Source organism: Alosa sapidissima, chromosome 14 (genome assembly GCF_018492685.1).
Source record: "Alosa sapidissima isolate fAloSap1 chromosome 14, fAloSap1.pri, whole genome shotgun sequence".
Classification (NCBI taxonomy): domain Eukaryota; kingdom Metazoa; phylum Chordata; class Actinopteri; order Clupeiformes; family Clupeidae; genus Alosa; species Alosa sapidissima.
The window spans coordinates 28,510,732-28,524,667 of NC_055970.1; the positions used below are offsets into that span (position 1 = coordinate 28,510,732).

General features: G+C 42.2%; 2 protein-coding genes across 8 annotated transcripts in view; both read right to left on the reverse strand.

Moving 5' to 3' along the window:
* The window catches only part of prtga (protogenin homolog a (Gallus gallus)), a 34,977-nt gene extending 26,783 nt beyond the window's left edge, over positions 1–8,194 (reverse strand). The window contains exons 1-2 of the mRNA XM_042062479.1: positions 8,078–8,194; positions 6,274–6,576 (exon numbers count right to left, since the gene is read on the reverse strand). Coding sequence (XP_041918413.1) covers positions 6,274–6,576; positions 8,078–8,144 — 370 coding nt within the window. The 5' untranslated portion in view covers positions 8,145–8,194. The remainder of the gene's footprint in view (positions 1–6,273; positions 6,577–8,077) is intronic.
* A 2,749-nt stretch (positions 8,195–10,943) lies between these two features.
* Positions 10,944–13,936, reverse strand: part of nedd4a (NEDD4 E3 ubiquitin protein ligase a) — a 44,436-nt gene continuing 41,443 nt past the window's right edge. For all 7 annotated transcript variants that reach the window (XM_042061345.1, XM_042061342.1, XM_042061341.1 and 4 more), the window contains 6 exons: positions 13,830–13,890; positions 13,624–13,683; positions 13,432–13,539; positions 13,117–13,213; positions 12,764–12,836; positions 10,944–12,630 (listed from right to left, as the gene is read on the reverse strand). In XM_042061345.1, the coding sequence (XP_041917279.1) occupies positions 12,528–12,630; positions 12,764–12,836; positions 13,117–13,213; positions 13,432–13,539; positions 13,624–13,683; positions 13,830–13,890 (502 nt within the window). In that variant the 3' untranslated portion in view covers positions 10,944–12,527. The remainder of the gene's footprint in view (positions 12,631–12,763; positions 12,837–13,116; positions 13,214–13,431; positions 13,540–13,623; positions 13,684–13,829; positions 13,891–13,936) is intronic.

A 13,936-nucleotide genomic window follows, 5' to 3' on the forward strand; every position in this document is an offset into this window, starting at 1 on the left:
TCACAACCACACACACACACATTTCTGTCCCCAGGAAAAGTATGTGTGAGCGCAAGTATAAGTTCACTACACTTACTAGCACTCCTGTACATGAAACATAAGTGACATGTGCCTAAGTGACCTTCCTTATAGCCCCCAATCCCCTTCCTAACACAGGTTAGCTGTGTGAGCATGTTTGGGTCAAGCCAAGCATCCTGTTTATCTGTCTATTGCACTCTTTGGTTCTTCTTTGTTATGAGTCCTCTCAGGACCAGAGTAGCCAGAGTGTCTGTTGACAAGTAAAACGGCTGAGTGCGTCCTACACTGCTAATTCGCTCCAGGCCACCACCACCAAGGCCTTCCAAGATGTGCTAAAACTCAGGAAGTGGCCGGAGAGGATGTGTTCCTGTTCCTGTCACCGTTGCTTGTGTTTGTTTCTACACAGCCCTGATTGAAACAAGCTGAGGAGAGGCTTGTCCAGTGGAGTGTGTCCAGACCAGTGAGGGGCAGAGCTGTACTCATGTAGAAATTTAAAGCAACACCAAAGAGTTTTTTAAAACCCTTAAAATAATGCTTCCAAAAATAATGCTTCCAAAATCGTTTCAGTGGTTCATCAACTCGTAACAGGGTGAACGGCACTTCTGCATTCGCTTCGCGGCCCTCTATCGGCTATAACCGCACTATGTAAGTTTGCCAGATCAGGTAGCGGATCTGTAGTTCGATGGATTGAGACATAAGAAACTACAAATTTGACTTGCATCTGCAATACATTATACTTTCATAAAATCATGCAACTTTCTCTACCTTGTCTGTGGACATCATTATTTCCAAACCCAGAGCTGAGTAAACAAATAGCGTGCGTGCGACAGAGGAAAAGTTCTTTGGTGTTGCTTTAAGCCTGCAGGAAAACATGGGCTCACCTGCCACCACACCACCACCTTACACTCATCACCATAAACTCATGCTGTACTTCATTGCCTTGTATTGGTGTTGTAGCATGTTTTACAGGCTTATTTTGTATTCCTTCACCTGAGAGTCATGACCTGTGAAATGAGTGAAGTGAGGGAGTGAATAAACTTTATTTCTCATCAAAAAGGGACTGAAACCAAACTGTATCCAAACGCCTTTGAGTGAAAAGCAGCCTTTTGTATAGCCGTGATGGGATAACGTTGAAGTAACTGACAGCTGCCTTTCAGAAGACCAGTCTGTAATGAGAACACTGAGGTAGCCAGGTATTCTCCACTGGTTTAGTAGGGACTCTCTGTGAGGTAGCACATCAATCACCTGGGCATGAACACACTTTATTCATGCACTGAAACTCTCTGTCCAGCATCAGACAGTTAAGCATGCTCTTTCACATCTATTATTGATGCACCACTGGCCGTCACTGTAAGCTATAAATACATTTAAGTCCCGTCGTTGAGTCTCATCCATAACCCAATAAGCAATGGGAAAATGAACCTTTCTGGAACATTGATGAGTGCTGCTTTCATACGTTCATGTAATTTCACATCAATTCTCTCTTACTGGGTCTGGCAGGAAACAGTTAACATGACAGCTCATGTGAAATTGGAGTGCGCTCAGTGATCGAGGTGACACCCATTTCTCAATCTCCAGAACCCTAAGGTGATGGAGAAGGGCCTCAATGGTAACACCATCTAACTGAGAACAAAATGCCAGCGATCAGTAAGCTGATATCACAGAGCTGAGTGTGAAAGCCATTGGTAAACTACCACAAATTAATGTTTGGTAAAAGCTGACCAATAAATCATGTAATCGAAGGAAATAACAATTTACAGTGGGCTTGAAAAGGACATAATCTTTCATTCACTGTCTAGTGTGGCATAGTGTCTATGGCAATATCACCAAGCGAGTCGATGGTCCTGCTGTACTCATCTCTCCATGTAGTAACAAATGGCTCTTGATGATCAATCTATTCAATGCCTTTGCAACATGCCAGAAGACATTTTATATTTTGCTAGTTGCATAACTAAGTAGGTATGGGGGCAAACAAATCCCTGAATAAGGCTTTCAGAGAGCACTGACCTCACACGTTTGTCTTTTTCCCCCCTTTAATAAATAATGAGGGCCCCTGAAAAAGAATGCGCTTTCTTGACAGCAGCAGAGCAGAATGCAATGCCGACAAGCACAACAAATCAATCACTGACCAGCCGGCACCAGGCTTAAAGCCTCCAGGACAGCCCAGTGGTCACCGAGCTGGCCAAACAAAGAGTGGCTCCCATGAGCACTTTGGCCTCTCGCTGCCTTGTAGGCGGCAGGGGGTGGGGTGGCCAAAGGGGCAGAAGGCTTCCCCACCAAAGCTCTTATCTCACCCCCCTGAGCTCCTCAATCATGGGCCGTGATATCTTTGCCCCAGCCTCACAACTACACCATTGTTTCTAATCTCGTCCTGCTCTAGCCAGGTCAAACAGTCAAGCCAAGAGTACAGTCCAGCTCATAAATATCACATCATCTGTTTTAATGCTGGAATGTTCTAGCAATTATCCTGCAGGCAGAATGTTGATCCATGGGATGAGTATAAAAACTCACCTGCATAGACAAGTCGTGAAACTAAAAGAAAACTGACAATAATGTGTGTAAAATATCCTGCTCTGCTCTAATGAATAATTCTGTGGGGTGATTTTCAAGATGCATTTGAGTGCATCTTAAGGTCGCTGATCAACTCAGAAGAATGTGCATTGTGAGGAAGATTTAAGCAGCTAGTTCCGTCCTTTGACCTCTAATGCCGCTACCCAAGGAAACCATGGCAACCTTTCATGTCAGGCATAAAGAACTTTCAGGTTGTCTGAGTTACTCCACTTTAAATGATCTAAACATCTTTCACAATCCCAAACTGTGCGAGTTTGCCCCTCTATCCGTCCAAGTTATTAGACTGCTAAACCACTGGAAGTCAGATGCATCCCATGGCAACCCAAAATAAGCTCCAAGGCTTAGGCCTTGCAATAGGCCCCGAGACTTCACACAGGAAAAGCAGCTGTATTATAATTTATTCTAAGACTCATCTTAAAGAACAGACTTGTCAGTATTCTTAAATGCCATCATTTCATTGTCCCAATTCCAGGCAGTGGATACAAACAATTTTTTGTCCTTGCAAGTGAAGGCCAAGCCACAGAGTGCAAATGTGAGTAAAGTTGCGACCTCCTCTTAAATGATGCTGACCCAACCTCTGGAAACACAAGCTCACACACCTCCAATGACACAGTAAGAGGGTCCAACGTCAAAGTAACATTTCAATCCACACAACTGCACGAATTACAATGATTCACATCTAAACATTAGCTTACTGAAATCTCAATACTTCAAAACATATGTATAATCTGTGTATATATGTACATTTACTCACATATGTGTATGTAATTGTATGTGTGAGTGTATATAGACAGGATAGAAAAAGTTAAACCTGAAAAAAGGAACCTGCTAGGCAATCACCAAATCTTTCCCAACTTTTAAATGCAGGAGATAGCACTCTGTGACTGATAATGAAGGATATCTTTTGGGGTCAGAGGTGAGCAGGACTCAGAGCAGAGGGTACAAAAGGTCTACACATGTCAGGCTATCAATCTTCCCCAGTGAGGGACAGGGCACAAGAAGGGAGGTCAGAGAGCCAACACTCACACCTTCCCAGCACACATTTCATAGCCTTTCCTCGAAGGTGCTTAAATGCCACCCTGCAATGTAATGTCTCGTAATGTGTAAAAAGTAATACGAGGAGCATTAGCAAGTGATATAAAAACTTAAGAATGGTTCTCCATCAAAAGTTTGCAAGTATGTGTACGCTTATTCATTTTGAATAATAGTAATGATATAATTACTTACAACAACTTTGAGTTGTATGTTTACATCAATGCATATAGAATTCAGATCCATTATCTAATCTATGCTGTCTGTTCTTCGGTGACTGATGTGGTAACTAAATGGTAAATATGTCGGCCAGTTTTGACATATAAAAATTTCTAAGTACAAAAAAAGTTTTTTAAAGTAAAATGTGACTAAACTGAAGCCAGCCCCTCTATAGACCTCTACCATTACCATAATTGCCCTTCCAGTGGTGAATAGGGCCAGCTGTCCTGTCCACTGATCTCTGGACAAACAAATGCCCTCGAAAGAAATCCTTTTCTTTACAGGGGCAGTTGGGGGCAAGAGGGACAAAAGGAGGCCGGAGTGAAAAGGGTTTCATTAATTCTACAGAGCAGCAGAGCAGAAAACAATCACATGCAGACCACTGCTCTCTTCCTCTGTTGGCCGCCTTTCTAACTCCTATGCGTTCATATAAGGAGCTGCACTCTGTTCTGTTTGAGAAAGTGTGTGTGTGTGTGTGTGTGTGTGTGTGTGTGTGTGTGTGTGTGTGAGAGAGAGACAGAGAGAATGTGTGTGAGTGAGTGTGTGTTCAAGTTTCATGGAGAGGTGGTAATCTTGATGATCCCCGTTGCCACCTCTGTTTTCTTCAACTGAGCATTTCTCAGGTACCTGCAAATTTTATGAGCTCCCAGACAGACCGTCGAGCAGGTCTAAGTGTCCCTTTAAAACATGCCTGTAAACTCTGCTCGCAGTCTTTACCACCTTTTAAGTTCATAACATAAACCTCAAAAACCCCTCTCAATTAATAAACTGCACAAACAGGCACTCCTGTAAAATCACATAATGTGAAACAGTGACCAGGGACCAGGTTCTGATGCTTGTTGTTAAGCCAGAGGGGGGAGGGAGAGGTAATAGTCGTATTTTGTTGCTTTAAGACATTTGCTGCTTCCACCCCCATTCCTAAAAGAGCTGTTACACAACTTGAGGCTCATTAACTGTCTTTTACTACAGTTGGATTTACAGGTGTATGTTCTGGGCAAATAAGTCGAAAGAACGTGGCATGCCATGTTTTTATCCCCGAAGATGACATCTCATCTTTTTAAGGATATTGTAAAGAAAATAAGAATAGTCTGTTGACCCAGGAGAGTGCAGCTTGAAATCTCTTCCAGTAAAGACACATTCTTGTCTCTCAACATCTACTTGTCAGTGGATTGTCAGGATAAGAACAGATAAGGAATGTGGGCCCAAAATGGGATGATCCCAATTTTAAACTCCTGTGGTAAAACTCTAGTGTTGAGTCTGCTCAAGTGTTTTCTGTAAGTGGTATATGTATGGCCTATACTATTTTCCCAAACAAGAAACAAGTGATAGTATTTAAATTCCACAGCTAGATGTGGCATACAGACCTGAAGCCACAGGTACTTATGAACTATACCAGATCCCTCTGGGATCAGTTGTTGGATGACAGTATGTCATCACTTGCAAATTGAACTTGCAACTTCTTCCCACTTCGTCCCACAACACAATTGAAAGTAAAGGTCTGATGTGATGTCTTTGCATACTTTTCCCGTCCTATTGCCATCCCAGTGAAACATCACTGTTGTTGAAAATGTTGCCCTATAAGAGTGCCCACTTCCTTAGCAGGTAAGATTTCCTAAGTGAAACCGCACACAAAGAGGGAGAAAAGAGAGGCACATTCTTTTGTGAAAAAGCAGCACAGCAAGTAAGATGGCCTGGGGGGTGGTGACACCCAAGAGGAAGGTCCCGAAAAACCCAGCACTGAGACTGCCTCACTGCCCCTTCTAAAGAAAGGCCAGGCTCACAACGTATGCATGGTAGGGGAGGGAAAAGAGAGGCATTCCAAAAGAACAATTCCTAGTGATCATGAGGCAACAACATGAAAGCCCAGGCCTGTGAATAGGGGTCATATGCTCTTTAGCACTGGGGTAACCAGCATCCTGGTCAGCTCCTAACCTTTTAAACCTGTGGCTCTCTCATTTGCACACCAATGGGCATATTCTCTTCAACAGAGTATCTTTCTGGGACTCAGGCCTCTAGCTTTGAAGGCTTTATCCCCTACCCCCATGCACAATGGGGTGAAAGCTTCCCTAATGCCCTCTCTTCCTCAATGTTTTCAGATGAATTGGGGAATCCCAAAAAAACGGCGATACATGCTATTATGATTCTGAGAGGGATTGTCCATGGTTGGAGATTAGATGCTGTAAACTAAATAGAACATGATAGCACCCTACTGCTGGATTGAGATATATGGTGTCGAATCTGAGATTGTGCCATCCTGTTTCAAGATGCCTGTCATGAAATCTGATGCCCAAGGAAAGGCCAACTCATCCTTGTTTAAAGTAGATTTTATATGTGGCCATCCACATACAGTATTTCCCTCACGACACAGTGAGTTTCCGTAACATCCGCATTCAGAGGGGAGAGAAGGTGCTGCACTGCTGCAGCCAAACTTACTTGCGATTGTAAGACGGGCTTTCTGGCTCAGGATGGCTCCATACTTGTTCTGAGCGAGGCATTGGTAAAAGCCCTCATCTGATTTGTCTCCTCGCCTACTCTCAACCTCGGCAATGTAAAGTGAGCCGTTGGACAGCCGGTAAATGCGATCGTTCTCTGCAATATGTACTCCATTCTTCAGCCACTTGACGGCGATGGGGGCCTCCCCGTGGGCCTGACAGTCCAAAATAACGGCATCCTTGCGCATCACCGTCACATCACGTGGCTCTTTGATGAAAAACAGCTCGCTAAAACACAGAACACCTGTGGAGAAGGACAGAGTGGAGTATAAATCTAAAACCATTCAAAAGAGGAGAGGGTCTAACTGATCTTATTTAACCCTACCAGTAACCCACACAGCCCAGGCCTGCCAGTAATAGTGTGATGTTTATGGGATAAAGCTCTCAGCAGGGGCTGGAACCCTTCCAACAACAGGTCTTATTATGTCGAGCTACAGTAATCATATTTGAGTTTCCAGATTTCTTTTAGTGACAATTTAATCCAATTACTTAAGGCTCATAAAGTCACAGGCTGTGAAGAGCCTGCTTCTATAGCCCTATTCACTCAAGAGTTTTTATTAGAGCCAGGTCACAGCATGATCATCATCACTAGGATCCTTGTGACAGAATGAACAGTGTCTTTGTGTTTAAAAGGCTCTGGTGTTTTACACATCACAAACAGACATGCAAGATGGCAAGAATGGTCTAAAACCTGAAGTTGTTCAATTAAGATTAATTAGTAGAAATTCTATCTGAACACTGTATTTTAAATTATGAAACTGTGTTGTGCTTCAGAGTTTCAATGATCTCTTTACATCCCATCCTGTAATACACATCTATATCACATCACAAAAAAGAGGTTATATTAGATAGCCTAATGAAGATCATAGCCTGCATTTACTAATAACTAAACCTATTTATTTGACCTGGTTTGGTTTTGAGATTGTTGACCCATGTGCTGTTACATTAATGTATTAGTCTACTGTGGACATACACAACCTCATGTTTATTACACCTAATAACCTAGCAAAAAATGAAAAACTTTCTAACTTGCATCTCACCTCTTCCACTGGCTTAGTTACCACTTCTACCACATAGGCCTATCTATAAATCCAACCTTGTGGTTTAGGCTACTGACAAACGAAAACTCTCAGGGCCTGAAAACATGAAAACATGCTCTGTGAATGCTCTTACAGTGTTATTCACAGTCAGTCCCATTCTTTCAAAGGGTCACAAGGCTCTGCAACAGAGGTTGCGAAATCATCTTCAAAGCAACTTCCACGTGCATCATTAGGCTACGTTAGTTTACAAAATGAATTCCATAGAGGTACCCTACCCTAGCTTGAAATTCCTGTCATACTTCTGTTTTTACACTTATCTCTCTCTCTCAATCTACTTCTATTTCTCGATAGAGGCATTTTGACTATGGATAATACATGTAAACAGCATTGGTCAGCACAGTCAGAGCACCACCTCTGTGTCCAGTGCTGAAAGTTCGTTAGATTACTAAGACGCTACATCTGCCAGTGAGTGCATATCTAAAATGCATTTTTTCCAGGACATTAGGCCAACAATATAAGCTACATGCAACGTTCTCACACACAGCAGTCTACACACCTACACACCAACGTTCTCACACCTAGAAGTCTACACGCTGTCATCCTAGTTTACTGACACTTCCAACAACCAAGTCCGTAACGCTACGTAGATGCTTCTCAAAAACATCTAAAATAGTCACATACGAAGAATCAAAATAAGCAACTTACCTGAGATTGGAAGAATTACTGCAAAAACCAGCAAACGCTGATATAATTTCCGTTTGAAACAAGCCATTTATTATAATTGTTCTCGCATGCTAGAACCTTTGGGCTCCTGCCTCTAGCTCTACTAAGGACTACTACGAGTCCCAACTGAGCGCGCCTCTGATCGCAGAGGGGATTACTTTTTTCAGCTCGACGTGGAGGAATACCCCACTTGCCTGTGTTGTACGGTTCAGTAAACGTAAATTATGATGAAGGCCACTGAGAGTTATTCCGCCAACTTGGGGACAACCCTGTCATGCTGTTTGTTGACCTATGACGAATAAAAATTTTGCTGATTATAATTGTAATATTTTGTAAACTGTCTGTCACTGTAGCCTACTGGTAGGCTTTAGTTTTACCAACTGATAAGACATCCCGTCAACATGCTTACAGATGTGCATGACTGAATATTTTACTTAATGTAGGCCTATTTTTCTTCATACAAAAATTGTGTTATCCTCCATACAAGACTATATGAAATATATAGGCTTATCCAGTTATTTCTAAAATGAGGTGTAGGCCTTGGGATGTTTATATTTTAACTCTTAATATTTCATGAAAGACAACACAAAACCATTATATAACCCTGGTTCGTCAAGGTGTGCTCAGTTTGACACTGCTATTCTAATCTTCTACTCACTTTACCAGGAAGCCTTCTTCCATCTCTGTGCCCATGTGGGCATATGTTACATCCTGCATTATTCATGTGCTGCGTTTACCTGGTGCAAAAGAGCTTTCAGTTTCTTGGGCCTTCAGTACAGTTGGTGGCAGAGTTGGTTGCTTAAATGTAGGCCTACTCTAATTTTGTCCTTTCTAGATGAATGCTCACAGTGAATGTTTTTCCTCTTGAACATAGGCCTATTCACAGCACAGTTGAGACATATTTTTGAGTCTGACCAAAAGTTGGGTAATTACGTTGTTTACATATAGCCTAACAATTCATTTCTGAAAGGCTCTCAAAGATTTTCACCAAAATGTATAAAATTCAAATTTCACTAGAAATGGCAATCAAGTTTAGGGTGTTAAACAGCTGTTTACATGTTGACACATTACATGCACCACACATTTCTATTAGAAACAGAAATAACATTTTCACACTTAACAGCACAAATACGTATTGTATCCTATTGTTTTACAGATATTCATCATGTCATTTTACACTTTCAGATTATACAGTGTTTTGACTGATTCTGCATTATTTTTATGCAATGATGCCTGCACTTCACACCACTGTGGCCAGAGCTGGGAAGTGAACAGTTTTATGCTAATATGCTCCCTGGTCTACAAAAAGTAATCAGAGCGACGACTGGACTAGGCTTAGGCAGCCAGCTGCTGTGTAAGGGCTAGTATCGATCCACTGTTTGTCTCTTTTTGTGGGGTGAAAGTGACCTCTTCCCCTTTCTCCGGACCCTCATTCAGTAAAGGGACAATAGGCCCAGCTGCAACACGGCCATGTGGACAACATATACTGCTGCCATGGAGTACCTCACCTGGCCTCATGCAGTGTGGACACGAACCCCACACAACAGAATACAACACTGAAAAGTGAGAAATGCATGGAAAAGGCTACTATGATGGCTAATGGGAGTGGACTAGTTTGAGTATGAACATATGCAACTTCACTAGTGATGCTATAAACTAAAACAAAGTCTTGCTGTCCGTTTTAATGCAACACTAATGATGTTGATGCTGAGATGAATCTGCTCACTATTTATACGTTGATGGCAGTGAATCAACAACAAAATATTGAAAGCCAGTTCAATGTGTTGTACCCGGTCTTACATAATATATGTGAGACGAGGCCTCATTTATGTTCACCCTATGGCCCATGACTGGGGGTTGTGTTACTGTGTGTGTATACGTTGGAGTTTGACTTGAATTTGCTCCATGGACCTGCCAATATGGTAACATTTTGCGGGTTTGGGTTCTGTAAGGCCAGAGGTCAGATCAATAGAGTAAAAGTCATCATCAGGTTATGAATGCTCAGTCTGCTGCTGCTGCTGCCTGAAAGGAGATCCGGCAGCCTATGGATCCTCAGCCATTGGATAGGGCCTGAGTCATCCTGTCCTGAGAGAAGCCCATCCCCACTGACCCTTGCAGTGTCCAAGTGGCTGAATAGAATTGTGTGTGACCGATCACCTGACCCCTTCAGGGAAGGGGGGAGGCCACCCTCCAGAGTTCCCCCCAATCCTGCATCCTGGGGGTTGGGGAGGAGAAAAGAGACAGAGGAAGAGGCCACATGCAATCCTGGTTGTGAGCCCCAATCTAGAAAACTCCATTTAACTAAAAAAAGTGTTAAAGTTATTATTGTTGCTGTATGCCATCCTTTCCATTTCGTATGGGGTTCCCTCATTGGTCATGGTATACATGTAGAGTAAATTTGATATTGGATGTTAATGTTATCAGATGTTGTCAGAGTATTTGGAAACTGCCAAATAGTGTAAGTGAATGACCATAAATAGGGATGTTCCATTGCATGTTGAATCACAACTGACACCTTTAACTTTTCCAGGCATAACAGTTTAGTGCATTTGCCACTTACTTTGTGATACAAAACACCACCCAGTGGTCTAACTTGGAATTAAAACTGATATACTTACATTGAGCAAACATAATTAATTACATTTACCACAGCAAAGATTATAACACAGAGAACAACGAAGAGTCAAGTAAGAGTAGAAAATGTACGAGGTCAGAATAGAAACCCCTTCAGCTTAGATTAGAACCATGTTACACATAGCACTGTAAGCTATGAAGCACTGTAAAAGGTAGCTTCCTAAGGCCCACAGGAGTTGAAACATTGCAGAATAAGCAAAAATTGTTAGTCAGATGAAGAGAAACTTTCTTTTATTCTTTTTTCAAAAATATGGCAATGACTTTGGCATGCCAGGGAAAAACAAATCAACAATTTCTTCAACCTAAATAAGGTACTTCCTTCCATCCTATCCACACACTGATACAAAATGCACTTCTTGACAAGTCCAAATGGACAGATCTGTATAAATTATGCAATCTATCTTGACATAACTCTTAGTTATACAATATTTTAATGATATTTAACAATACTTTCTTTATTACAATTCATCTTCGATAAAAGCTTATCTTACAATTAAAGGCATTGTAATTTAACAGTCAAGGTAAATTACAGGTGAGGGAAAGAATGTGCTTAAAATCAGCAATGTTTACATGTAAACATTAACTCGTGTCAAATGTACAGGTCAAGCCAAGATACTTAACAGCAATTTAAAAGAGCTGATTGGCAGAGATCAAGTAAGACTTAAAAAGTTTGTCCTTTTGTCCTTTCTTTTAAAAAAGTGCCTGAAATTCCAAAACGGCAAAACCAAAAGAAAACAAACTAAAAGAGTACAAAAGTAGACTAAAAGTGAAATAAGTCAAGCACATTTTGAGTCATCTGTAAACAGACAGCAGAGTGTAAACGTGTGTTTTTTGTAACAGGTCATACCAACCTATTTCAAAAAGGATGCTGTGGAGTAGAAAGCCATGATGGCACAAACCACAAGACTTTGTGCAGAGAGAGAACACAGCCGCCAGCATTACGGCAGCGAGAAGCAGCCCATCAGCTGAGCTCACGAAACCGACACAACCAGCAACTGATTGTTTACTTTAAAGAGGAATATCCACTGACAGCTTCAAACAGAAAGTAGTTTTCAAGTTTAGGTCTGGTCCTAGCTTTCAAACCCACACAGAATAAAGTACTAGAAAAGAGAGCTTTGATACTATTATCAGGGAAAATAACTTTGATACTATCAGATCTTTTGATATTAACTGTGATTGTACATGTTGACAATATGCTTATATCAAACCTTACTGAAGGGATAATATTATTGTTTTATTACCAGAAAACCTGATCTTCTAAGAAAGGCAGTTGTTTATCTAAGCTAGTGCACCCACTTCACAAAGTGCAGCTTTCCAGAGATTATGTTTACATTGAAACATACAGAGATAATGATTACATCTGTATCCGTTTGCTGCAAGGCATAGTTAAAAAGCATCTACAGATGTTTCAGAATAGCATACATTTGATTTGTATACAGATATATATGTACATGGCATTCAAAACTGATTCCTGTAAACCTCCAAGGTGAGTGGTGATATATAGAGTTAAGATAGTGGTACAGTCCCCTCTCTGCGCTCTCCAAATGTCTGAACAGCAGGAAGGGTAGAGCAGTGCTCAGGGCCCTGCGTCAGGAGTCTCACTGTGGTGGGGATCTGTCCACACATGCCCCCCCCCACCAGCTCCCCGGTCTCTCAGTCCACTCCAGATGCCCCCCCACCAGCTCCCCTGTTTCTCAGTCCACTCCAGAGGCCTTCACTTCCCCCCCAGTGTTGCTCCATACGCGCCACACAGACGTTTGCAATCTCCCAAACGGAGTCAGGCACAGAAGCAGGAGACTTAGTCCACGCCGTCAAAGCCCTGGGCGTTCTCAATCGCAATGAGCAGCTTCTCTCGCAGTTCCTCAAAAGACTCGTAGGGAGGCAGGTCCAACCGGTTGAAGCTTCAGAGAGATAGGGAGAGATGGAGGGAGAGCAAGAAGGAGAGGAGGAACAATTTAAAGGGAGATGTATGATATTGCCTCAGGTTAAGATGAATGGTGACCCTTAGGAATAATAACATGCTATCATATTTACCATGTGTGAGCTCTGGGGAGTTTGTCTCGTGTGCCCCACTGTTCAATGGTGAACAACTGTGGGCCGTTGGAGCCTGTGGGTCCAGCAAAGGATACATATGACATTCATCAGGATACAATCACATAACATTCATCGACTCTGCCCTACAAAGCCAAAGTGCAGTATCTGCGAAATTCGAAACTAAGAAAAACTGCTTTTTTGTTTTGTCTTTCACACTGACTGGTCAACAAACCAGTGTTTATTCTTTTATTCTCTCACGTCCACAAATATTGTAGCAAAAAATAACACCTGATAAATGGTTTGTCTTCATAGGAACTCTCATTAAATAAGACATAGTGGCGAAGTGAACTCACCGTAGAGCTCGGCAAAGCCATTCATGGGCACTCTCGACGTGCCCGTCACAAACTGCAGCAGACGGATGCGCTTCTCTGCGTCCATCAGGAGCACCGCCTGTGCAAGAAGGGCAGGCGTTAAAGAGAAGCCCCGCTACATGCAGCAGGCCTGACCAGTACCACTCTGATCTCTGAGCCATTAGACACATTACACTCTTTCATACTAAGGAATCTAAAGCTGGCGTGCGATGAGACTACTGTTGAGAATGGAGCCTCCAGTCTTTCTCAGTTGCTAGAACCTGGATGGATGAAGCCTTCACAGACGAGAGCGCTTACCTTCCAGAACCAAAGGATGACTGGGTGGTTGGGGCTGTAACCATTCTTGTACTTGGTGTTCTCTCTCCAGTCGTTCACGTCCACATCTCCCAGACCACACATTAGCAGCTGGAAGATATAATATTACTATTTTTTAATATTACTATTACAACGGCTTTGTTGATTATTATTGCGTTATTATAGTGTCAGTACCTCCAACTCATTTTCATCAAATATCTTGATCAGGTCCTGTGGTATGAGTTCATAAAAGCCCTGTAGAGAGAGAGGGCACAAGCACCTCAGACATAAACATAAGACAGAACATTTTTCATGGCAATTTCCTGGGCATATTTGCTGAGATAAAGATTAGTTGAATGGTGTATGCGAGCAAAATATTTAGACTGGACAGCAATTTTCACCTCTTTGAAAGCAGTCATCTGCTTCTGGATGCGGTTGACAAACCTCCACTGCATCACCAGACTGTCAGACACATCAAACAAGGGAAGTGTTTGTCATGACAAATGAG